This window comes from Oikopleura dioica, chromosome 1 (genome assembly GCF_907165135.1).
Source record: "Oikopleura dioica chromosome 1, OKI2018_I68_1.0, whole genome shotgun sequence".
Lineage (NCBI taxonomy): Eukaryota > Metazoa > Chordata > Appendicularia > Copelata > Oikopleuridae > Oikopleura > Oikopleura dioica.
In genome coordinates, this window is record NC_137291.1 from 5,835,971 (window position 1) to 5,859,494 (window position 23,524).

The 23,524-nt window shown below is 42.6% G+C and overlaps 9 protein-coding genes across 9 annotated transcripts in view; 6 read left to right on the plus strand and 3 right to left on the minus strand.

Annotated features, from left to right (window-relative positions):
• Positions 1 to 11: 11 nt before the first annotated feature.
• On the minus strand, positions 12 to 773 carry LOC145711357 (uncharacterized). Its single transcript, XM_081789074.1, has 2 exons — positions 239 to 773; positions 12 to 195 (listed from the first exon to the last, which is right to left on the minus strand). Exons 1-2 carry the CDS (start codon positions 499 to 501, stop codon positions 108 to 110), a joined length of 351 nt encoding a protein of 116 aa, XP_081645200.1. The 5' UTR covers positions 502 to 773; the 3' UTR covers positions 12 to 107.
• A 2,127-nt stretch (positions 774 to 2,900) lies between these two features.
• Positions 2,901 to 5,205, plus strand: LOC145701381 (uncharacterized). Its single transcript, XM_081778958.1, has 5 exons — positions 2,901 to 3,101; positions 3,170 to 3,376; positions 3,424 to 4,680; positions 4,753 to 4,810; positions 4,851 to 5,205. Exons 1-5 carry the CDS (start codon positions 2,922 to 2,924, stop codon positions 5,111 to 5,113), a joined length of 1,965 nt encoding a protein of 654 aa, XP_081635084.1. The 5' UTR covers positions 2,901 to 2,921; the 3' UTR covers positions 5,114 to 5,205.
• Positions 5,206 to 6,999: 1,794 nt separating this feature from the next.
• Positions 7,000 to 9,230, plus strand: LOC145709867 (beta-1,3-galactosyl-O-glycosyl-glycoprotein beta-1,6-N-acetylglucosaminyltransferase 4-like). Its single transcript, XM_081787573.1, is given in 5 exon segments — positions 7,000 to 7,610; positions 7,881 to 8,352; positions 8,354 to 8,826; positions 8,865 to 8,981; positions 9,030 to 9,230. Coding segments are annotated over 5 exon segments (1,404 nt in total). The 5' UTR covers positions 7,000 to 7,391; the 3' UTR covers positions 9,153 to 9,230.
• A 57-nt stretch (positions 9,231 to 9,287) lies between these two features.
• Positions 9,288 to 11,152, plus strand: LOC145709856 (uncharacterized). The gene is made up of 7 exons (XM_081787562.1): positions 9,288 to 9,509; positions 9,622 to 9,734; positions 9,775 to 9,851; positions 9,911 to 9,955; positions 9,996 to 10,181; positions 10,224 to 10,590; positions 10,634 to 11,152. Exons 1-6 carry the CDS (start codon positions 9,391 to 9,393, stop codon positions 10,371 to 10,373), a joined length of 690 nt encoding a protein of 229 aa, XP_081643688.1. The 5' UTR covers positions 9,288 to 9,390; the 3' UTR covers positions 10,374 to 10,590; positions 10,634 to 11,152.
• Positions 11,153 to 11,188: 36 nt separating this feature from the next.
• LOC145709846 (pancreatic triacylglycerol lipase-like) lies at positions 11,189 to 12,801 on the plus strand. Its single transcript, XM_081787552.1, has 4 exons — positions 11,189 to 11,357; positions 11,398 to 12,186; positions 12,227 to 12,462; positions 12,502 to 12,801. Exons 1-4 carry the CDS (start codon positions 11,211 to 11,213, stop codon positions 12,791 to 12,793), a joined length of 1,464 nt encoding a protein of 487 aa, XP_081643678.1. The 5' UTR covers positions 11,189 to 11,210; the 3' UTR covers positions 12,794 to 12,801.
• A 318-nt stretch (positions 12,802 to 13,119) lies between these two features.
• On the plus strand, positions 13,120 to 14,230 carry LOC145711787 (paired box protein Pax-7-like). The gene has a single exon (XM_081789475.1). The coding sequence runs from the start codon at positions 13,142 to 13,144 to the stop codon at positions 14,228 to 14,230; it is 1,089 nt and encodes a 362-aa protein (XP_081645601.1). The 5' UTR covers positions 13,120 to 13,141.
• A 2,509-nt stretch (positions 14,231 to 16,739) lies between these two features.
• Positions 16,740 to 23,524, minus strand: part of LOC145708187 (small ribosomal subunit protein eS6-like) — a 37,281-nt gene continuing 30,496 nt past the window's right edge. Inside the window, exon 5 of the mRNA XM_081786916.1 lies at positions 16,740 to 16,749. The gene's annotated coding sequence lies outside the window, so the exon portion shown is untranslated. The remainder of the gene's footprint in view (positions 16,750 to 23,524) is intronic.
• On the minus strand, positions 18,097 to 19,978 carry LOC145711788 (cytochrome P450 6B6-like). The gene is made up of 4 exons (XM_081789477.1): positions 19,151 to 19,978; positions 18,581 to 18,847; positions 18,415 to 18,538; positions 18,097 to 18,369 (listed from the first exon to the last, which is right to left on the minus strand). The coding sequence occupies exons 1-4, from the start codon at positions 19,976 to 19,978 to the stop codon at positions 18,152 to 18,154; spliced, it is 1,437 nt and encodes a 478-aa protein (XP_081645603.1). The 3' UTR covers positions 18,097 to 18,151.
• Positions 20,522 to 21,487, plus strand: LOC145711789 (chitin synthase chs-1-like). Its single transcript, XM_081789478.1, has 3 exons — positions 20,522 to 20,646; positions 20,847 to 21,184; positions 21,225 to 21,487. Exons 1-3 carry the CDS (start codon positions 20,522 to 20,524, stop codon positions 21,485 to 21,487), a joined length of 726 nt encoding a protein of 241 aa, XP_081645604.1.

The following is a 23,524-nucleotide window of genomic DNA, read 5'->3' on the forward strand; positions in this document are numbered from 1 at the left end:
GTGGTCTTTATTACATCGAAAACATTTGGCGAGAAGCAGACATTCCCAACAACAGCTTGTTGATATGGAGAATTGATATTTACAGGGCTGCTCTATCGAATGTTTGATCAAAACTGGGTGTCCTTTACTTCAGTTGAACATGTTTTTCGCCCGGGACTTTCGGAAAAGTCTTCTTCGTAGACATCTTTGCGATCTCTGGAAAGTTTTTTAGCAAGAAGTTTTTCTTAATCCCTCAAACCTGAGGATAAATAGATAGACACAAAGTCCGACAATGACACATATTGTTGGAACGACTGTAGAAATGATGATTATGCAAGTGTGGTCACATCCACCGTCTGAATCATCTTTTACTGTGTTCTGACTCGTTGTTGTCGATGTTGACAGTGATGTAGTGCTTGGTGTTGGTGGAGAGGATGTTGAACTTGATGTTGTTGAAGTTATTGAAGATGCTGTTGTCGTTGAAGTTGATGTTGAAGATGATGTAGAGCTTGTTGTTGACATTGTAGTCGCTGTAGATGTAGTTGTGGAAGCAGTTGTCGTTAAGATTCTTGTTGTTGATGTTGTAGTTTTTGCCGTTGTTGTTGTTGTTGTTGTTGATGTCGATGCTGTTTGAGTTGATGTTTGAGTGGAAGTTTCTGACGAAGCAGTCGTCGGAATCGGAGGTTCGGTAGTTGGGACGGATTCCGTTGTTGACAAAACTTGTTCGGTTGTTTTTTCAGCAAAAGTTGTATCTAGTACTTCTGTTGTAGCATATTCTGTTGTGGTCTCGATTTCAGGGCATATCTAATACGCAAACTTAGGAAGTACGTGTTCTTTGATAAGTACCTGATTATCCAAACAAGGTCGTTGAGTGATTACATTATTACAATTATCCTTTGAACAACTTTCCTTGCACGTTTCTTCACGATAGAATCCATCGTCGCCGTGGTTTATTTCAAAACACGTGGGGTCGTCTTCAAAATTGCTCTTGAAGCTGGAGCAACCTTTGTTTAGCTGGTGAGAATATGTGCCATCGAACTAGAAAGTCTATTTTAAACAAGCAATAAAATAAGCGTGAACTTCCGGTGAGAACTTTACTTTTTCCGTGGGAGTTTCACAAAATCAGTCTCCGATCAATTTGACCTAGTCATGGTTAAAAACAGAATTAATGAATAGATCATGGACTAAGGTGTATCAAAGTTAATGCGACAGAAAGGCGCCGAATTTTATATGCGAAAAATCAGAATATTTGGCAAATATAAACTCTATCAATTACTTTCAAAAAGCGAGCGTTGGCATTCACTATCTAACCTCGCGTGTGTATGCTGCAGTAAAACAGCTTGTATCGGCGTATGCGGGACAATCAATGGTTTCTTCATTTTCGCACTCAAGGTCGTTGTACGCGCCGACTTTCGTTTCACTGCAGGTTCTGCAGGATTTGACAGTTCCTGTCGAATATTCTGAGAGGACTTCTTCGTTTGTTCTTGAGTCGTTGCAGCCATCTTCTTGACAAACCGTCTTGCAATCTTTGGTCTTTATTGAAAATAGTCAAAACTCGAAACTAAAAGAGATACCTCAAAGCCTATCTCATCACTATCATCAGATTCTTTACATCCAAGAGATCCGATAGAACCTGCTGCTGCGCACTTTCGAGTCATCGAAGAAACAAGCATTCCATCGAACCGAAAATCAACCATTACTGATGTAACGCAAAAATCTTCTCCGATTTTACAATCTCTTGGCAAAATGGTTGAAGAATTTTCCGGATTTTCCCAGCATTCTTGGTTCCTTTCATCTTTAAATCCGGTATGATCTCTTTCTCCTGTACAAACGAAGCATTTTACTGCATCAGCTGCTCCACAAAAAGCCGCAATAAAGATAATCGTCAATTTCATTTTCCCAGAATTACTATTGCATTACTCCTCTATGATTGCGATAAATGAAGATTATAGTGCGCGCGCCTGCACCACTTTGTAGTTGATATTTAGCGAGGAATTAATAAATGGCGCTTACGGTCAGGAAAGGGAAGCGGCGCTCCGCGTTCTGGTTTCCTTCTGAACTTTAAGAATCGTCTCCATCGATGGAATTTTTATGACTCGCGTAAAAATCACCATTGATGTCATGTTCCTGGGAAGGCCAAGTTTGCCTTCGCGGCGGGGCTCCTGGGTAGGGCTTTACTGCTTAGTAAACCCTCTGATTTTTGACTTGAATAATATGATGTCATGAAAATCATTCAAAGTCAGATTCAGGGTTCCAATTTTAGTTGAGTGTTGAGCGGTTTTTGAGCGTGGGCGAGCGGTGAGCTCAACTTGAGATAATTGAGCCGTCGAGCGGTGAATCATCATTTTTTTAGTGTTTTTGGTCGCTTGAGTGAGCAAATGAAAAAAATTTCACTGCTTAGAGTCCGCTCGCTCAGCTCACAGCTCTTTTTTGACAACCGTTTGCCCCGCTCAAAAATTTTACACGGTCGACCGCTCAGCCGCTCGCTCAGCTCAACATTTTTTCGATGAAAATTGGAACGCTGGTCAGATTTTTTCAAAGTCCACACTCGTTATTTCAAGGGAAACAGTAAAAACGCTTGCCCAAGCTCACTTATCAACAGGCCTTGAAAAAGTACAGACTACAGAAATTAAGATAGGCGTGATAAAAAATCAACAGTAAACAATGATGGGCAGCAGTGGGCACATACTCGAAATTTTGAGATAATTATTATTTGTTTTTACTCGATTGGAGGCTTCAGAATCTGACTTATCTTTAAATCCAGTATAAAAATAAAATGCAGCTTAACTAAATGCTTACTTCACATTTTCAGCGTGAAACAAGCGATGAAAACATGTTTGGCAGCACTGATAATCAACTGTTTGTTTAGCCGATTTATAAATATCGGGGAAATCAGAACGATCAAGTTGAAATAAGTTTTATTTTCATATTTCTTTCGAGAGATGAAGCTCCGAGAGAATGCGTTATTTCAAATTGCAATAACAGCATCATCAGTAAAGTCTCAAGTGCTTACGAAAGTAACCGATCCTCAATGGATCGGAACACAAGTAGATCCTCCGTCAGACGATGTCAATGTTGGCAATCAAGCAGATATATCTGATTTTTATCTCAAACCATCCGATGTTAGTACCCTTACAGATAAATTCGAAGCTTTTTGAAAGGCATGGGAAATGTTTTATCCATTTTCTAGGCAGCAGCTCTCGCCAAAGCTGGTTTCAATCCGGACAGCGCTCGGGTTATAACTCCTGAAGATGGCTACATTGAGCCAGACGACAATGCTGTGACACCGAGAGGCTTGTCAAACTCGAACAAATGGCGGCCTCTTACTCCAGGCGGGCCAGTGACTGTACCGTATTATGTTCACAGCACCGCGAGTTCTTTCCAAACTCTCATTCAGGTAATCTCACATCGATCGATTTAGAAAATGAGTTTATTGTTTTCAAGACTTCTATGGAATCTTTGGCCAATGACCTCGCCTGTTTTTCGATGCCTGAGGTCACCGACGAAGAAATCGACTCTACGACCTACGAAAATGGAATTGTCTTTGTTAGGCACGAAAACCGTTGCTACTCTGCTCTTGGTCTCGCTCCTGGGGCGCATTTCGGAACACAGGGAGTCTCTAGCGTTGCTGCTTTTGGCGTTCCTGCTACTTGGCAAGTCATCGCCCTTGCCGATATTTGCACTCCAGATAATCCATCAACGATTCAGCACGAAATGCTTCATGCACTAGGAGTTCTGCACGAGCATCAACGACCTGATAGAGATACGTACCTGCTCTTTAATCCTTCAGCTTCGAGTAACCCCAGTGCATATGATCTGATTGCGTCCGAGCAATGGTTCGACATGGGAAGTCCTTTGGAAGTCGAGTCCGTCATGACTTATTGCTCCTTCTGTGGCGCGATCGGCGATGCTCCAGTAATGACCATCAGAGCCACAGGGGAAACTTTTAGTGACGGGTACAGAATCACAACAACAGATGCGAAGCAGCTTCAACACGCCTACTGCGAACTTGATCCAATTAATTTCCCTGACTTCACTTACAAACAAGCGATCAGTTGCACCTCCACTGACAAGCTCGGCTTCAACCGGGAAATTTTCACGGATCGTCTATGCGACAATGTCGTTGACTGCGGCGGAGGCGAGGATGAAACCGGAGAGCTGAACCGGTGCAATCCAAAAACTCCCAACACGAGCAACGGCTGCTGTGGATCATTGTACTTTCCCTACCAAGGTGAGTGTATCGCCAATGGTGAAGTCTACAACAACAAGGAGGTCTGGGAATGCAGCAATTCTGTAATTGCGAATTATAACGGAGCCTGGTACGTATTCACTGCGGATTCGTGGCCTCTTAACGGAGCCTACTGGTTCTCGGACTCCATTGTTTCGGACTCAGTTTGTCCTCCAATCAACGAAGCTTGGAACAATGGCAATATCGCTACCTGCGTCTGGGCAGGTGCCGATGACTCAGACGAATGCGATCCAAATCCTTGTGATCCGAACGCTACTTGTACTGATTTGTACAGAGACTACAGCTGCGAATGCAATGAACTCTACACTGGAGACGGCGAGACCTGCACATTCATCCCCGAAGTCGACGAATGCGCTGATGGCACTCATGTGTGCGATGGTAACGCCGTTTGTACCGATGCAAGAATCGACTACACTTGTGAATGTGCTGATGGATTTAAAGATAGTCACCAGGTTTTCGACTATATATTCATGAGTTTATGTATTAAAATCGACTGAGACCTTTTTAATCATCATTTATTGAAGGGCGATGCTCCAGGTCAATCCTGTGTTCCAGATGATACTTGCTGTGAAGTCATTGAGGGTAAGCTTGAACAACTGTTAGACAAAAATATTCTAAATAGTTGCCATCTGGTCTGGTACGATTCAATGCATAAAAAACGACACTGAGACACAATATGATAGACCAACATGGCAGTGTGATGGTGACGGTTATTATATCGGACATCATCCACTCTTGAGCCCTCCGTTTGCTTTGTTTTTGGATCCTACTACATACTATGGAGGTTACATGTTCGCGACGACTCAAGATGGATATTGTATCGACACAGAACATCCGATAAGTCCAAGGAATCGGTTTCTAAAATACAATATGACCAAAAATTAGATAATTTTAAAACCGATCAAAGTGCAACTTGCAAATTATACCCAACAACTGAACCTTCATCTACTGAGACTCCGACTGAACCACCCACCGAGCCACCAACGGAGCCGCCAACTGAACGTCCAACTGAAGCACCAACTGAAACAACACCTGAACCAACAAGCGAACCAACTACTCGACAAACAACTGAACCAACTACTGAGCCAACTACTGAAGCAACTACTGAACCAACAACGGTATCAACAACTATACCTACAACTGAAGCAACTACTGGAGCAACTACTGAGCCTTCTACTGAGTCACCAACAGCAGCAGAAATCGATTGTCCAAATATTTCTTGGGAACCAAACTCGTCAAATACGGCTTGCATTCCTGTTGATTTAACTGTTCAGTAAGTTATCTAAAAATATTCGGGACCAAAGAGAATAACGGTAATTAATAAAGGTGCGACTCTACCAATATCACCATCTCCGCCCACGTAGACCACCTCTACGCCAATCTGCCTCCATCTCTCTACAACAACGTCCGACTCAACATCGGAACATGCACGGGCAACGATGCTCCCGACGCAAACGGCTGGATGACAGAAACTTTCGAGTTAGGAACATGCGGTGGCGACGCTACTCAATCCGGCGAAATCTTCATTTCTTGGATGGGACAAGGTCCTCCCGAAGTCATCCAGCAGGACGGCGTTTACATTTCCTCGATTCTTGGCTTCAAAGCTGAGTGCATCTACTCAAGCGAGCTAAGTCTCATGGCCGATCCATTTTCAGTCGACCAATTTGACTCAACTGCAGTGCCAGTAACTGACACAAGCAACTTTAACAATCACTTCGAATTAAACATCTACAGCGATATTTTCATGTCGGCCAAAGCTGCTGACGTCAACATTGGTAAAATAGCAGTCGTATTTTTTATTTCTTCAGTGAATGTTTTAGGTGAAAGACTTTTCGGCTCCGTCACTTCCGACCTCGATCTAGGCGCCCTCTCCTACGTCTACCAAGTACGAAAATGCACAAAATTTTTTACAAATTTTAGATTACAAAATGCACCGCCTACGACAGCGCCGACATGGAAGGTCAGAGCTACAACATCCTCGCCGATCACTGCTCTCCATCAACAGTCGTCGATTTTGACGACTCCGACCTAACGGGATACAGCGCCGTGCTGTCGGGATTTGATTCTGCCGACTTTTCTTTTACGAGTTTCACATTCAGCACTGACGATGAGACTCTTCATATTGAATGCGACGTGAAAATTTGCGTTCGTGGCGCGAATGGCGCTCTTTTGGATTCTTCTTGCCCTACTTCCTGTCCTTGACTCTTTTTAAACTGTTTAAAATAATTGCCTTACTGAGCAATATTTCGAACACAGTACCCTTGCGCCGATGAGTAAAAAGAAGCCGTTATTTACGAGTCGTTAATTATTCTCGGACATATGAATGGTTTTATTGATCGCGGCGGTTAAGAGGATTAAAAGAGAATTTCCAAGATGAGTAGCGAGAGAGAAAGGAATAAAAAATGAGGAGAATATTTTGCCCAAAATTTGCAGGAAAATGTCAGATTTCGACCGAGACTCTCACATTTATATGAGCACAATTTGAGTCAGGGAAAACAAAGAAAGGAAGAAAAATATGCCTGAAATGAATGGATTCGATTATTTTTATGAGAACAACGGTCCGCGAGTCCGAGAAGAACACGACGAAGCAGCAGTGCGACAAGTGCTGAAAACAAGAGCAGCTGGCTTGAGGGGCTTTAATTTGAAGGAATGGGATAAAATCACATTTTTTACTTTGTATTTTAATATGATTTTCATCGAAAAAAGTTGGATGGACAATCCGACATCATTGATGTCACATCAAACTTACGGCGGCGACGGGTTCTGGAAACTTTGGCTTCTTTCCAACGCAGAATCAACGAAAACGTAGAAGCTTGAGCTTCTGAGTTGCCTCCTTACTGCAGGCAAAGCTTGGAGCAGACCAGCCTTACAGCATTAACATACCGCTAGTGTCAATGAGAAAGGCAAAATCCGGCATTCTATGGAAATCAGGATAGTCTGAAAATCAGTCCCTGTGGAAATAACGCTCTAATGAGAATGAGTCCTACCCAATTTTCTTCTGCGAATAAGATTATTCAAAACGATGGCTTTGAGAGAACAAGTTCAACTTGAACGGATGATTATCTCTGTTTCAAGACTTCGAAGTTCTATTTCGAAGATTTTCTAGAGTCAATCGGCAGCAAAATTTTCCGCGAAACTAGCTCTGCACTCTCATCGTCAAGCAATGACAAGAATTTCACTGCGACCGGTCTTCGTAGTCCTTTTTTTAGTCTTCATCTTGGCAAAACTTCAAAACCTAAGATTTCAAGGAGAGATAACTGTCGAGAAAATCGTGGTCTGGTTCAAGCCAACAGAGATAAATGAAGATTTTCGAAGACGTTTGCGAAGTTATTTTGATTTCCGAGAAGTCCGAAGCTCGCCCGACTGTAAAGCGCTCATACAGGTATTTCTCGACGACTTCGTCAACTCCACATCTTCAGATTTCGAGAAAAACGATCTCAAAGTTCCCCGAGATTACAGAAATCGAACTTCTTTGAAGCGGCGGTAGGGGATTAACGGATCAAAATCTACAAAATCGGTCAAGATTAATGCAGAAAGAAGGGTCCAAATAATAATATTCAAATAGATTTTTCATGTAGAAACTATCCGATTAATAGAATTATTAACTCAAAGTTGATCCTGTTTCAAAAAAATCGTTGGGGACACCCTTAAGAACGATTCGCTGGAGCTCGAGAAAGTCGAAAAACTGAAGTCTTCGAACAAAATCGACGTTCAATCTTTTCCAGATGGAGCAATTTCCACTTTTATTCAAGAAACAAGCTGCCAAGAGTTCCTGAAAATGCGCGACTACTCCTTTTCATCTCAAAACAGCGACTTTCCTCTTGCATTTTCGATTGTCGTCCACAAAAACCCAGGTCAAGTCGAACGACTGATTCGCGCTATTTACTCGCCTGACAATGTCTACTGCCTTCATGTCGATTCCAAATCGTCATTGGATGTTTATAACGATTTTCAAGAGCTAGCCAACTGTCTCCCGAATGTTTTCCTGGCGAAGAAAAGGGAAAATGTTCTCTGGGCTGAGCTCGGCAATCTGTGTAGAAAGCCTGAGTCAGGGTCTGAAAAGCCGCGTGCGATCTTTCAGACCCTGACTCAGGTTTTCTACACAGGTTGCCGAGCCCAGTCTCTGGGGCTCCTACGAGCGTTTCCAAGCTGAACTCAACTGCATGGAAGAGCTTTTGGAGCACGAAATCCAGTGGAGATATTTAATCAACTTGTGCGGCGAGGATTTCCCGCTGAAAACAAACTCTGAAATCGTCGATCACCTCAAGTCGATTTATCCAAAAAACTCGATCAACCAATATCCGATGCCGGAGAACAAACTCAAGCGCTACAAATATCACTGGTCAATCAGAAGACAGTTTTTTCACGAATACAAGTACGTCCCGCAAATTACTTTTTGGCGAAAATCCCCGCCGCCGAACAATGTGCAAATCTTTGGCGGACTCGCGTACTTGATGGTGACAAGGGAGTTTGTAAGTTGGATGATGGAGGATGAAGAAGTGAAGCAGCTGATTGAGTGGTCCAAAGATACGTTTTCGCCGGATGAATTTGTCTGGGCTTCGATTGTTGCGATGGAACGCGCCCCAGGCGGAAGAACGGTAACAGCTTATTCGATGTTCCAATGACAATTTTTCAGGGAAATTCAAAGGAATGGTCTCGTCTTATTTTATGGACAAATGGAGGATCGCTCCCTCAGTGTCAAGGACACGCCCGGCGCGGAGTTTGCGTTTTTGGAAGTGGCGATCTTGCTTGGGTAAATTTTTCTTTCCGATGTGCTTTATTTTTCGCGTCGATTTTTTAGATCACAAGTCGGCCTCACATGTTTGCAAACAAGTTTGATGATCAGGATGATTTTGCGATTCAATGCTTGGAAGAAGAATTGAAAAGGAGAAACGATGATCGCGAACTGGTGAAAAACAGCTAGAAAAATACTCCATGAAATAAAGCACTGAAAATGCCGCAAAAATGTTTTTTTGTTTAATTTCAATACAGAAGGTTTATCCTCAAAATTATAAAGTAATATAAAAATTTTATCTGTTTTAATGTCAAATATCAGCGGTTCAAATACCCAGCAGAAAGCACGCTCAGTATTTACTCACATTAAAGTTCACTTGCAGTGACGTCCTACGGATCCATTTATTCTCAATCTTTGAGTAAAAAAAATGATTCTTTTATGGGTTCTACAATTGGTCATAGGAAGTATTCCTAATTCTGGAGCTCGTCCCGGCATCCAGAGATCTTCTGATGGAGAACGAGCAATTGTCGCTATAGAAATTTGCCCGTAAGTTTTCTTTATTCTGTTACTTTTGTGATCCCGCTTACTACTAAGGACAGCTTGATAAATTGAAAGTGATGACTATTATCTTTGAACTTCCGCATGACTCTATTTTTAGCGACATAGAGCTGCAGGAAGATTGCGAGGGACAGTGCAGAGTCGAGTACAATTACTGCCGACTGCTCTGCGAAACTGAGTACTGCCAGTCGATTTGCGATCGAGAGTACCAAGGTAAGCTTCATCAAAAGTAAAAGCTTCAAAAAAATTAAAGATTGCGGCGATAATTGTCCCTGCGGAGAAAACTGCGAGCAAGGATGCTTCAACTGCGAAAATCCAATTTGCCCTCAAGTACGATAAAATATCAACAAATCTCGAAACTCTTTTTCAACAACTTCTTTTTTTCTTAGGAGACAACAACGACCTCGCAGACGGCAATTACAACAATATCTCCGGTAAATCCCTTTCCGGTAAAGATAGATTTACGCCGATCAGAATGATGTCAACATCCTGATTCTTGGATTCTCCGATTTGGCGAATTCTTACATCTTCTCCGGCGAAAGCTTCACGAAGACCCCGGCTGCCATCGATGCTCCTCGAGATGATTATGCGCATAGAAGCGCTTCTGCCGTGGTTCGAGGAGACCTGTATATTTTTGGGGGCCAGACCGATTATCAAAAGGTAAAATTACTCGAAACTAGAAAGACTCAGTGAATTCCGAAGATTGCGAAGCTGGAAGATTGCGAATTCAAGGAAGTGCCAGTTCAATTGGTTGACGAGTTCTGGTATGGTCATTTTGCAGTTGCAATCGACGACGGAGACAAAGGTTTCCAATTTTATCATTTCTTCAAGAAATGTTGTGATCGCTTTTAGCGCTGATCTGCTTCGATCGGTCAAGTTTCACGAACTGCGAAATTTTCGATTCAGCGAGCTCAACATTGACATATTCAACATTATACCCGCATGAAAATGGCGGTCTTGGCTACTTGAATGGTCAGCCTACAACTGTCGGAAGCGCCAGAGGAGATGGCCAACAGAAGGTCGAGACGTACTCGTCTTCTGGATGGAGAAGATTGGCTGACCACCCAAGGTTATCAATATACGCTTTTCTCTTGCAATAATTCTATTCTTAGGAATATTCAAGGCCATACACTGACTGGACTGGAGAGTGGAGCACTTCTCATGGCTGGTGGATACGACCAAAATGAACGAGAATACACTCGAAGTATCTGGCTGCTGAAAGAAGATGTATGGAGGCTGACTGGCTTTTTGGAAGAGTATTGTTACCGTGGCACAGCGTTGAAGATCGGTGATTTCATCTTCGCCATTTCTGGTGGCGTCAGAGATTCGAATGGTCTTTACCCAGTTGAGAGAATCAAAGTTGTCAACGACGAAGTCTTAGAAGCAGAAATCATCGGCGGACACGACTTTCTCAGCTGGCATCCAGTCATTTTCGAGGCAAATGCTGATTTCTGCGTTGAATAGGGTACTTTTATCATCTGAAGAATTATGCTTTCTCAAATAAATGTTTGTTCAAATGATTAAAAACATTGCCGTTGGAGTAAATTTGAACTTGCACTTTTTCAGAGCATCTGTTCTTTTCTCAGATTTCAAGTTATGCGAAAGTGAAATCTGGTTCATTGTAGAATATTTTCGAGACACCTTCAGTAGACGATTTTTATCGATTTCAAAACAGAGTCAACAAGAATTATGAAATTGCTTGGAGCGTCTCTTCTTGGAACAGTTTTCGGCGACGAGGTGTGTTACAGACACAACCAGTGCGAAGTCGGCTGTTTTACAAATTTGCCGCCTTGGGGTGGGACCGACGCGCGACCTGGCAGCAAATTGCCCAATCTCGTAAGTTCAAGCGCGCTTTCTCGTTTAAATTCGGATCTAGCCATCTGATCTTAATGTCAATTTCCACCTCGATACTACATTAGAAACCGGGGTCAACATCGATTATGGAAACTTTGATTCTCTAGCTGCAAGTTCTTTCAATCCAGAAAACCCCGTCTATTTCATCATCCACGGTTATTTTGACACAGGAGATGAAGGCTGGCTGCAGCGAATTTCAGCTTTGATCCTGGAGCAAGAAAATGCAAACGTCTTCCGGGTCGATTGGGGCGAAGGCTCTCGGACTATCCAATACGCTCAGGCAGCTACGGACACGCAAGTTGTTGGCGGCTCTGTCGGCTGTCTGATCAAGGACATGGAGCCGTTTTTCAGAAGCATGAACTCGATGGTCTCCAAAATCACCTGCATCGGGCACAGTCTCGGCGCGCAAGCTTGTGGCTACGTCGGTCAAAATGTCCAAAAACGATACGGAGTCAAATTGCCAGTGATTCACGGACTGGACCCTGCTGAGCCGTATTTCAAAGATACTCCAGATGAAGTTTGCCTGGGATATTCTGACGCTGATTTTGTCTCGGTTATCCACTCCGATGCTACTCAATTTCTCTCGGGAGGCGTCCAAGGTCTTGGACTTTCTTATCCAGTTGGCCATGTCGATTTCTGGCCAAATAACGGGACAAATCACCCGGGCTGCGAAGGCGGTCTTTTTGACCAAATTACGGACAATGGCGGAATTTGGGAAGGATTGAGGGACTTTGCCGTCTGCTATCATCAACGAGCGATCAGATTTTTTGAAGAAAGTATTCCGAGAAACTGCAATTATAAAAGCTACAAGGTTAGTTGCTTTCTTGACGCTCAATTTTACCGGATTCTAGTGCAAACGATGGACGGATTTCTACGAAGGCTACTGTTTGGAAAGTTGGGATAACAATCTTCTCCCGGAAATGGGCTGGAACTCGATTCATTACAAAGATATTATGCCAAAGCCGAATTTGAACGAAGTTTATTTGAATACCGGCGACAAAAAGCCATTCTGTGTCCATGAAAATCTTCAGCGACTGTATTTTAATGCAAATACAGATCGAAATCTTGAACTAGACTTGGAAATTCAGTAAGCCTTCTTTCCAAAATCCGATCTAAAAAGCTTCAGGTATCTTCATTCTTCTGGCTCTCCAATCACTCTGAAAATCAACGAGTCTCCAATAACCCCTTATGAAGGCTTTCAAATGCGAACTCCGCTGACTCTCAAAGAAAATCTCGGATCCATCAACTCGCTCTGGGTGAAACTTGATTTCGCTGGGGGACTGATCAACCTTTCTCATTACGCAACAATCGACAGAATTTACATCAAACACGGAGAAGTACAAGAAGAGTCCATTTACTGCCCGTTAGAAGCTTCGATGAAAGTCGGTCAAACTTATATTTTTGAAAAGTGCCAATAAAAAAGAAACTGTTCAATTTCATGGTTCTAAGTCATTTCCATCCCCGTTCGTAGGAAGGAAAGTCAATAATTACGCGTAATTTCACGGGCAGGCCCTCTTGATTGAAGCCGCACCTTGCCAAAGAAAGCGCAGCTGGGCTGTGCCACGCGCCGAAGGGAAAAGTGAACCTGATGAGGCAAGGTGCAGGATTGCCAGTGCGCCGGATGGAAAGATCAACCTGTTTCCACCTGTTTCTAGAGAGGGCGTTGTTTCTCATCCTTCCCGAATATAAGCAACATCCGAAATCGCAATCATCATATCACAAAACATTCAAACAAGCAAACAAACAGCAAAAAACAATCTTCAAAAATGCAAAACCAAGCTCGACTCAACCAACTCGGCGGTGCCTTCGTCAACGGTCGTCCCCTCTCCCTGGAAACTCGCGAGAAGATCGTCCAAATGTCTCAAATGGGAATCCGCCCCTGCGTCATTTCTCGTGATCTGCGCGTTTCTCACGGCTGCGTCTCCAAGATCCTCTCCCGCTTCAACAAGACTGGTCAAATCAAGCCTGGCGCTTCCGGCGGCTCGAAGAGAAGATCCAACGTCAGCAAGGAGCATGAATATCTGATCATCGAGTACCGCAAGCAATTTGCCTACGCCTGGGAGATGCGAGAAGAAATGGTCAAACAAGGCGTCCAAAAAGTCCCTTCCGTCGATCAAATCAAACGAGTGCTCCGCCAAAAGGGTTGCCCGGAAGAAGGCGACACAACCGACCCCGCTTCCGATCTTGATCTTTCTCCACCACCAGCAGCTCAACAAGCCGCGCCAACCAAGCCTCGTCGAGCTCGAACCAACTTCACTCAAGCTCAAGTCGACGCCCTCGAAGGTGCCTTTCTCAAAACCCACTATCCCGATGTCTACGTCCGCGAAGAACTCTCCGCTCTCACCGGCATGACTGAGAATCGCATTCAAATCTGGTTCTCCAACCGACGAGCTCGATACCGAAAACAATGCCACGCCCAGCAAGTCTCCAATCAGCCGATTCAAACCGCACTTTGCCCTTCAAATGCTCCAGCGGTCCCAACAATGGTGCCTTCTCCTCCTCCAATGGCCGATTCTCCGCCAACCTCGTGGCCTCAAGAATTTAGCGCTGGAATGACTGCTCAAAACGCTCAATTCATGCAAGAGTTCTACGCCACTCAACAAGCCTACTTCCAACAAGCGCAGATCTACCAGAACATCGCTCCCCAACAATTCTACGACGTCCAGCAAATCCAGCAGCCAGGCAACTCTTCCGGCGGAAACAGCCCCAACGACTCTGGCTGCTACTCTCCACCAGCTTCAGCCCCCGTCCCCGAGGGTGCCCAAGAGCAAATCTACAACGCTCCAATCAATCCACCATCCGTTTCTTTCAGCCCCGAAGACAGCTTCCAACAATACTTTACCCCTGCTTTCTAATTTATTTTCTGCCTATCTTCGCTCTTTGTAAATATCTTTTTGCATCGATTCTTTCTTGTTTTTATAATAAAATCTTCAAAAAAAAATTTCAAGGGGACTTTTTTACCTGACCAATTATGAGTGACTCTTAATTATTCTTGAAAATTGTTCAAATAGCAGATTTTGCCCTTCTAGGAATATTTTAGGAACAGAATCAATGATGAATTTATGCTCATAATAAAATTTACATTTGCCAAGATGATTCTTAAAGTTCAAATGGAAACCAAAGCGTGCTCCTCGCTAAATATCAACTTGAAAGTGTTCAGTTGATTCTTCATTTGTGATATCATATTATATGATTCATATAGGATTATTCGAAGAGATTTCGAAATGAAAAACTCGCTAATTATCGTTTTTGCCATAATTTTTTGCCCGAGTGATGCGATAAAATGCTTCGTTTGCACAGGAGAAAGGGATCATATCGGATTCAAAGACGAAAAGAATCGGGACTGTTGGGAGAATCCAGAAGATTCTCAGTTTATGGTTGCAAGGGGGTGCGCGATTGGAGAGGAATACTGTGTTACTTCTGTTATGGTTGATTTTCGATTTGATGGGGTACTTGTTTCTACAATGACTCGGAAATGTGCAAGTGCATCATATATCGGGTCTTTAGGATGCAAAGAGTCGATGAATGAGGACGAAATAGGATTCGAGGTAGACATGGATTAGTATCATTCGCTTCATTCTTTATTAAGTTCAAAGACTGCAAAACAGTTTGTCAAGAAGACGGCTGCAACGACTCAAGAACGAACGTAGAAGTCCTATCAGAATATTCAACCGGAACTGTCAAATCCTGCAGAACCTGTAGTGAAACAAAAATCGGCGCATACAACGACCTTGAGTGCGAAAATGAAGAAACCATTGATTGTCCCGCATATGCCGATACGAGCTGTTTTACTGCAGCATACACACGCGAGGTTAGATAGTGAATGCCAACGCTCGATTTTTGAAAGTAATTCAAATTGAACCTGGTTATTTTTAAATAAATGATTTTGTTTTTAAAATTTCAGTTCGATGGGACATATTCTCATCAGCTAAACAAAGGTTGCTCAAGCTTCAAGAGCAACTTTGAAGACAGTCCAACATGCTTTGAAATTAACCACAATGGGTATGAAAATTATCGCGAAGAAACCTGCAAGGAAAGTTGTACAGAAGACAACTGCAATGAGGCCATTTCACTTAGACCTTGCTTAGACAACCAGGTACAAATTAAAAATTTTAATCCACATTATGTGGATTTCATCAAATATTATTTAGATTTGCCCGTAAATCAGTTTTTAACTCATGGACTGGATATTGTTCTGATCAGAATAGATCTTTTTCTTTACTTATTCATTACAAATAAATTTGTTTTCAACAAAAAGTTTAAAACGATCATAAATACGGTAGTAAAATAAAAGGAACAACTCAGGAGTACGGAAGGTGCAGTGAAAAATAAAGGTCGGTGTGTCTATTTTCTCCCCAAAATTTCGTAATTGCCATTTCTTTTTTGTTTTTTTTTTGCTGACCAACCAGTACAGAAGAGCTAAGTCAGGGTCTCAAAGAGCGGAAATTAACCTCTTAGTTCTGATTCGGCATATTTTTACTTGAAATTGGAAAAATAGACTGACCATAATACCATGCCTCTTAAACTCGGTCATGTAATGGACTCGTTTTCTGTCTATTTTGTCTACCACACTCTGTACTCATTGTCAGAAAAGCGTTCCTCGCTCCAGATAACTCGGTATTGAGTTGTATCGCCCGCAAGCGACAGGTCAAGGATCATTGCCAAAAATATAGACTGATCAAAATAAGCTTCTCCCAACATGTTTCTGGTGACAAAATAGACAGCTTAGGAGAACGGTGAATTCAGTAAAGAATCTCGTTCAGAATGTCTTTTTTCAACATTATTTTCGTTTATGAAGATACTTTTGAAAAAAATAACTGCTGCTCAGATTTATCGGCGGGAAAAATCTAAGTGAATATGTCGTTTAGGTAGCCTCTTAGAGAAAGAATCGGCTCTAGAATTTTAGCCCGAAAGTGCGGAAGATAATTCGGTAGCAATAACAGTCCTTACGCACAATTCCGGAATTTTTTCAGCTTGACCGGTTACTAATTAGTCTCTCTTTACTCTGCCCCATTTCTATATCTCAGGACAGAATCCTACATTAAAGTACGTATTTATGAATTCGTAGCTTCCCGTCGCGGTCTTCAAACTTAGCGTCAACGGGTTACAATTTCATTTAGGTTGCAACTTCAATTAGGTCATGTTATGGACTCGTTTTCTGTCTAGTTCTTCTACCGCACTTTGTACTCTTATTAAAAAACGTCAGAAAAACGTTCTTGCTCCAGATAACTCGGTATTGCTTACTATCGCCCGCCAGCGACAGCTCAAGAATCATGGGCCATAAAAACGCGGCGCATTCGATCGAATTCAGATTCCAAAACGAGTCTGACAAGCTGATTAAAAATCAGAAAGAGAGACGAGAATGAAGGTTAATCTTTGAAAAAGAAAACAAAAATAATAATTTTGTTAAGAACGTCGCCAAAGCCCTCATTGCTTCCGCCGCCGCCTTTGAATCGGGTGTGAGCTATAATGACTACGCCAGCAGTGCAGGTATAACCTGCGGTGGAACGATTACAAGCGACCAGACGATCGTCTCTCCCACAAACGGTGGATTCTACTACGCCGACACGAGCTGCATCTGGGAGGTCGAGCTAGACGCGTCAGTCGCGAGTTTCGATCTTGTCGCCAAAAGCTTCGCCGTTGAAACCAGCGGAGATTGCAGATTCGATTTTCTCCGAATCGTCGATGGGGCAGGTTACGAAGTGAACTACTGTGGATTTACCGATCCCAGCACTCTTCGACGAAAACGAGACGCCGAGCTGGAAAAGGAAAGAGCATCTCTCTCGGGACGCACTGTTGTCAATCCAATCACTACCGGTTTGAAAAAGCATACTGTCATTGGAAACACCGCGACGATCACGTTCCAAACTGACTTTGTTTCGCATTACAAAGGCTTCGAGATCGACATCGTCGCTGGCGGTGCCACTGAGGAACCTGCCGCTCCTTCTCCCGCTGATGCTTGGGCGCAGATCGAAGCCGCCGCTGCTGACATTGCCATCCGTGTCGACGACTTCTACGATGCTCTCCCCGGCCTCGGCGTCAATTCGGTCCTTGCTTCAAAGAAGGTCGCTAGATTCAACGCTTTCTTTGCTAAGATGCAAAAGCTCAACTCCTTCTCTTCCGCCGATCCCTGCACCTACCCCGCTGGCTCGAACGACCACACCACTTTCGTCGCACCTGTCGATTCCGCCGACGCCTGCGAGGAATTGAATGGCCTTTTTGCCTCGCTCGTCTCCTTCACCGACTCTTTCGTCTGCATGCCAAACGCCGAGTACAAGCCAGCCAAGTTGAACGCTCTTATCCACCGTCAGCGAAGACAGATCGTCACCAGAAAACTCAAGCAAATGAAGTGCGGAAACTAAGCTCGACCTTAACGAGTCATTGTCAACAATTCAGATTGGATTCAAATTTTCTCATTGATATTTCTCTGTTTGGCGATTTCTTCTGAAAAAACCTACTATGAATAAATCACTATTTCGGCCGTATTTTGGTATTGTTTGTTGATTTCTCCAGGATCAGTGGTGTTTTTATCCGATCGCATTTTTAGTCCCAAATAATAAAATAATAATAAAATAACTTTTGTCAATTATTAAAGAGCTAGAGTTGAATACAAGAAGGACAAAGAGTTCGTTGAATTCTATAGGCGAAAAAGGCCAAAAAAGCAAGATCAATGCTCATAATAAAATTAACAAAAATATTAAAACAACCAAAAAGATAAGAGTTGAGAATCGTTTATTATGAGCCTCAAATATCATGAATGCTCTGACTTTAAAAATTCAAGCTCGTTTTCTGAATCGAATTTTCATCGGAACAGTCGTTTCAATTTTCGGACCAGCAAGTCTTACTTTCACCTCATTCAGTTCGGGCGTGTTTTCTCCAGGAAGGAGCTCGTAGGTTTTGAGAATATTCGCAACGAAGATTTTAATAGATACAAAGGCCCACCGAACTGCCGGGCAAGATCTGGGCCCGATTCCGAAACCAAACCAGTAGTCGTCTGAAAAGGCGTCAAAAGTAGGGGTGAAGTAGGTGAAGTAGGTACCTTGAAGAGTGTTTGATTCATTTCCGTCGAATCGATGAGGGTTGAAAACATCCGGATCTTGGTAAAATTCGGCGCTTCTGTGAACAAGATTCGGCAGAAACAAGACAAGCGTGCCTTTTTCGATCTAAATTTTCTCTCATCTTCATTTTTATTGGTTAAACCTAACCTTTACGCCTGCAACTTCGCAGTCCTGATCCGCCTCGCGAAGGAGAACGATAAACTTGAAAAAGCGCATCGCTTCTTTGATGCATGCGTCGATGAATTTGATCTTTTTCAGCCCCTCGTAGCTCAGATCTGCGCTTTTTACTTGGTTGTAGATTTCCTCCTGAACGCTAGGGGTTTTCGCCAGGGCAAAGAGAAGGAAGGATAAGGCAGTCGCGGTTGTATCTTGGCCGGCGAGTTTGAAGATCAAAGTTTGAGCGATGATTTCGTCCTGAAACGCAATTTGGTAATGAATTATTATTATTAATTAACCCTAACCATAACCCTAAGCCAAACACTAATCCTGGGAGGTGTCTGGAACCGACGAAAATATATCGACAAAATTGAATTTTTCGTGGAAGCTTTCAACCAATCAGAAGTCTGGATTCGGCAAACCGGCCAATCAGCAGCCGATTAGCCGCCCACGCAAAACTTGTCAAAAATTTTTTGTCGGTTTCAGACACCATCAGACGGTGACCATCCACTAACCCTAACCCTATTATGATTAATTTAAATTTCTTCTGAGCTTTCTTACCTTTGTCAACCCTTTTGTCGCAGTGTACTCCTGTGATTTTTCAATGATGTTATTAGCCATCAGCGACACTAGATTCGTCCGGCCGCTCGACTTCTGCTCCATGATCTGGGCAATGACCTCCCTGAAGAAATCATCCGTCGAAGAAGGATAGTTTGTCATGTTTAACTTGTATCTAATCCATCGTGGGACAGTCGAAGTCTTGATGAATCCCCAAAAACTTGTTTGAGAAAGGATGTTTGCGTGGCGATAAACTTCTTCCACAAGTTCTTCGTTTTCTTTTGCACTAAGGCCTAAACCAGAGCCAAGAATGGCGCGAAGAGTGAGTCCAGCCGCGAATGCTTTTGCGTCAACTTCAGTTTCCGCCGATTTGGGAACGGCCGTGTTCTCGTAATGTTCGTACGTATCTTGAAGCACCAAGCACGTCTCCTTCAGCCTCGCTCCAGAAAAGAATGGAACGATCGTATTTCTGATCCTTTTCCATTTTTGCCCCTCTGCCAGAGTGACGAAGTCAGGAGCCATTTTTCCGAACGCGAAATTCGCTTCGCTTCGGCCCCTCGTTGTAAAGTTGTGGAAGCCCTTGATCGCCACTTCTTTCCAAATAGCTGGGTCTTTGACTATCAGACAGGGTTGAGTGAAAAAGAAGTAAATGCCGATCACGTCTTGGTCTGCGTACTTCTCAAAGAGCCCTACACCAAGATCGTTGAAAGTTGAGATAGTGTTTCCCAAGTCGGCCAAAGACGGTTTCGGCCCAGAAACACCTTTGCGCTGCCAATACTTCCATTTGTTCTGAAGCCAGCAGTAGCCAATCACACCAGTCAAGCCTTTCATGGTTTAACCTACCCCTAACCCTAACCCTAAACTTTAGACAAAGATTTAAACTGACAATCAAATTGATCATAAAACCATTCCTAAAGTGCTGATCGTCAGGATTTCAGCTCTTGAACGAGTTTTTAAAAACTCGGCAACTTTCTCTACTTGATTTTTCGTAACATATGGTACACTTTCAAAAGCTTTTTTGCTTGGAAAAAACTCCCACACTGCTTCCATTTTTATGAATAAAGTTCGAGAAAGAGGCTCGAAAGAAAAATTGGGAGCTCGATTGATTTGATCAAATATTTTCGAAGTTACGAATGCTCTGACTCTGAGCCTCAGAGTATTTACCTTGGCCCCAGGTCTTGGGGTCTGCAAAAAATGGTTGAAATGGTGCTTGGGTGGAGGTGGGCACACATCCAACACCACAACCCACCATATTCAAAATTCGAAAATGATGGGAAGTGTTGGGTAAATTTATTTCTATCAAAAATGTCAATGAGCTGAGATAGGCCGGAAATGAAGTTGGGGGAGGTGGGTGAATTTGTTTGCTAGTCTATAATGTCGAAGGAAGCTGCGAGTTGCGCTACGAGAAAACCTAAAGATACTCCTTTTGTATTTATTTGTGTACCACTTTGGCATGAAAATGAACTTGAGATGGAAACTCTTACGAAGTCACTTATAAGGTGAGTTTGAACTCAATTTTCTTCTTATTTTTCTATTCAAGGTTGATTAAAAATAAGAAAAATCATCAGAAAAATGACTTCGAGCTTGAAATTCACTTCTTTTTTGATGACTCTTTTGACAAAACCGCATCTGGGAAAGTAACGAACAAATGGGTCAATCAGTACTTGGAAGTCCTCGAAAGAGTTTTGCCTGAAAATAGCCAGGAAAATATTGGGAATCAAGGAGAACTCGCCGAAACGCCTTATGGAGGGCGAATTCGGTTGCTTGTTTTTGGAGTCGAGTGGACTATTCATTTGAAAGATTCGGAAAAGATCAAGAAAGGATTACGATGGACACAAGTTATGTACATGAATTATGTCTGCCACTGGAAGATAAAGCAGGAAAAAGATGCGAGGATCAGGGAGGAAAATTCATTTATTTTGGCGATTGATGGAGATGTGGATTTTAGACCGGTGGATTTCGACCTTGTTCTTTCAAGAATGCTGGATTCATCGGAAATCGCCGCTTGTTGCAGTCAAATTGAGCCAACAGGAAGCGGTAAATCCGTCTTTTTAAACTTATTTAACGCTGTCTTTAGGCCCGATGGTTTGGTTTCAGCATTTTGAGTACGGCATTCAACATTACTCTAAATTGTTCTCCGAGAAATTCCTCGGCTCTGTTTTGTGCACGTCTCATTGTTTTTGCATACTGAGAATGTCAGCATTGAAGCCAGTCCTGAAGGATTACGCCAAGGAGGCATCAGATGGAAGAACAAAAATAATGTTTGACCCAGAGTTCGAAGTCTGGCAGAAAATCACTGCCCCTGCAATAGGCCCCTTGCACGTCTCTGGCTTACCCTAACCCTAACATGCTTCGGACTTTGGGAGCTTTTCCCCAGATTTCGAACTCTGGTTCGACCAAGGAGACGATAGATATCTTTGCAACCTCATGCTGCTCAACGGCGCAAGGATTGAATACGAAGGGAAGAGTCGATGTAAAAACTTTGCGCCCGAAGATTTTGATGCATTTTTTAAACAGCGACGTAGATGGGGACCACAATTTGTTCTCAACATGTTTGACTTTAATTCGAAACGAAGAGAAGCAGTAAACAATAATTCTTGGCTGAAGAACTTAATTTACAGCGAAGCTTTTTCTTGGGGCGTTTCTTCCATCAGCATATCTGCAACGCTTTTAGTTATCTGGAATTGGCTTGAAATCTTTGCTGCGGGTTACATTACAAGATGGACCGCTTTTGCCATCGTTTTTGCACCTGTTATTGTGTTTTCGATGATCTGTTTGTCAGATTTCGAACCGTTAAAATTGCAGTCAGCGAAATTTCTCTCGACAGTCTACGCCTGCTCCATGGTTCTACCCTTTGCTTTTCCTGATGTTTGGATTTCAAGGCTTGATTTTGACCCCCTTGCAGTGCTAGTTACTGTGTTAGGAGCTATTTATTTGATATCAACGATAATTTTCTGCGATATGAAATGTACTTTCAGCAGCGTTGTTTATGTTCTGTTTATTCCGATGAATAATATTTTTCTTCAGGTAATTTATGCAGTACTCGTATTTATCATCGATCATTTGTATTTCTTTCAGATTTTCGCGATAACGAATATGAACAATTTGAGTTGGGGAATTCGATGCGAATCATCCGATTTGAAGGTTTATTCGATTGACGATAAAGACGACGAAAGTAGAACTGAATATTTATTGAAAAATGGCAGCCAGAAATTTCCGCCATTAGCGAGTGCGAAGGAGGGAAAATTCTGGGCAAATATGCTCTCACCCGATTCAGGCACTCTCAGGCCTTTGCCAGAATCAAAGAAGAAAGAAATGAATGAAAAAATTGATCAAGATCTACGAAAAGTCAGGTTATTTATCCGTAACGCTATCTCTAACCCAAAACCTAACCCTAAATACGTCAAAATAAATATTTTCCAAGGAACAAAGCTGCAGCTGCTACTGCTCTTGCCAATTTGCTTTTGACTCTTTTCGCCATCATGATAAAAATATATGGACCCCAAAAATTCTAAATTTCAAACCTGCTGAAGAATGGCAATCATTTTGAATATACTGATCTATTCTTCCTTAAAATACAAGCTAAGCATTAAATTATTACAAAAGAAATTTCGGCATTTCAAAGAAGATCCGTTGCATTCGATCTAAGAGTCCATCGGAAACGCTCGTCGTTGGCATCGAAGCGAAGAATCTCAATCTCGTTAACATAGTAACAGACACCGGTTCCAGGTGGACATTCTATTTCTTGAGCTCTCCAAGCTTGAATAACTATTAAAAAAAAGCTCCAAGTTTGAGCTCACCGAGGTTTAGGTCAAGAGTATCTTTGATCGTCCAAAAGCAATCATCCATCTGAAAATTCATATAATAAATTTTATATAAATAATTATTGAAAGTTGAATCTTACCTCGCAATTTTCTGTGAGGAGCCATGTTTGAAGAAATCCGGATTTACCTTTTTCTTGGTGAAAAACGAGTCCACCTTCAGAAGACTTGTCTTTTCAGGGTTCTGTAGTCTGGTTCTTTTTTCCCGGCTTCGAATATCAGATTTACAGACCCTTCCTTTAGGAAAGCTAGCTCTGCAGTTGCCTGTGTTACCGCAGCCATGAGTGTTGATAAAGTATTCATTTTTTCTAAAACTCGGGACGATATCGAAATGATGGATTTTGATTTCAGGTGAAGTGGCCATCGTCGAACCATGAATCGGACCACAACTCATCGTGTACTAATATTTGTTATTCAAAGTTTATCGAGGAAATCATACATTAAAATCATCATTGTTGACGAAGCCAACGAGTGAGTTTCCAAAGCACTTGGGTTGTCCGTCTTTCATTTCAAGGCAAACTCCGTCGCACTCAAGATCGAAGCACTTATTTGTTGT

Bases quoted from the DNA above. Each gene is read 5' to 3' on its own strand.
- LOC145711788 (XM_081789477.1), bottom strand. From the start codon at position 19,978: ATGAAAGGCTTGACTGGTGTGATTGGCTACTGCTGGCTTCAGAACAAA. The intron at 18,848-19,150 runs GTAAGAAAGCTC...ATTGCGTTTCAG, and splicing joins CGACAAAAGGGTTGACAAAG to GACGAAATCATCGCTCAAAC. The intron at 18,370-18,414 runs GTACCTACTTCA...ACGCCTTTTCAG, and splicing joins TGAATCAAACACTCTTCAAG to ACGACTACTGGTTTGGTTTC.
- LOC145711357 (XM_081789074.1), bottom strand. From the start codon at position 501: ATGTCAACAACAAGCTCTACATCATCTTCAACATCAACTTCAACGACA. The intron at 196-238 runs GTTTGAGGGATT...AAAACTTTCCAG, and splicing joins GTCTATCTATTTATCCTCAG to AGATCGCAAAGATGTCTACG.
- LOC145711787 (XM_081789475.1), top strand. From the start codon at position 13,142: ATGCAAAACCAAGCTCGACTCAACCAACTCGGCGGTGCCTTCGTCAAC.
- LOC145701381 (XM_081778958.1), top strand. From the start codon at position 2,922: ATGAAGCTCCGAGAGAATGCGTTATTTCAAATTGCAATAACAGCATCA. The intron at 3,377-3,423 runs GTAATCTCACAT...ATTGTTTTCAAG, and splicing joins CTTTCCAAACTCTCATTCAG to ACTTCTATGGAATCTTTGGC. The intron at 4,811-4,850 runs GTAAGCTTGAAC...TATTCTAAATAG, and splicing joins TTGCTGTGAAGTCATTGAGG to TTGCCATCTGGTCTGGTACG.
- LOC145709846 (XM_081787552.1), top strand. From the start codon at position 11,211: ATGAAATTGCTTGGAGCGTCTCTTCTTGGAACAGTTTTCGGCGACGAG. The intron at 12,187-12,226 runs GTTAGTTGCTTT...ACCGGATTCTAG, and splicing joins GCAATTATAAAAGCTACAAG to TGCAAACGATGGACGGATTT. The intron at 12,463-12,501 runs GTAAGCCTTCTT...AAAAAGCTTCAG, and splicing joins GAACTAGACTTGGAAATTCA to GTATCTTCATTCTTCTGGCT.
- LOC145711789 (XM_081789478.1), top strand. From the start codon at position 20,522: ATGTCGAAGGAAGCTGCGAGTTGCGCTACGAGAAAACCTAAAGATACT. The intron at 20,647-20,846 runs GTGAGTTTGAAC...GCCTGAAAATAG, and splicing joins CTTACGAAGTCACTTATAAG to CCAGGAAAATATTGGGAATC. The intron at 21,185-21,224 runs GTAAATCCGTCT...CGCTGTCTTTAG, and splicing joins AATTGAGCCAACAGGAAGCG to GCCCGATGGTTTGGTTTCAG.
- LOC145709856 (XM_081787562.1), top strand. From the start codon at position 9,391: ATGATTCTTTTATGGGTTCTACAATTGGTCATAGGAAGTATTCCTAAT. The intron at 9,510-9,621 runs GTAAGTTTTCTT...CTCTATTTTTAG, and splicing joins GTCGCTATAGAAATTTGCCC to CGACATAGAGCTGCAGGAAG. The intron at 9,852-9,910 runs GTACGATAAAAT...TTTTTTTCTTAG, and splicing joins AAAATCCAATTTGCCCTCAA to GAGACAACAACGACCTCGCA.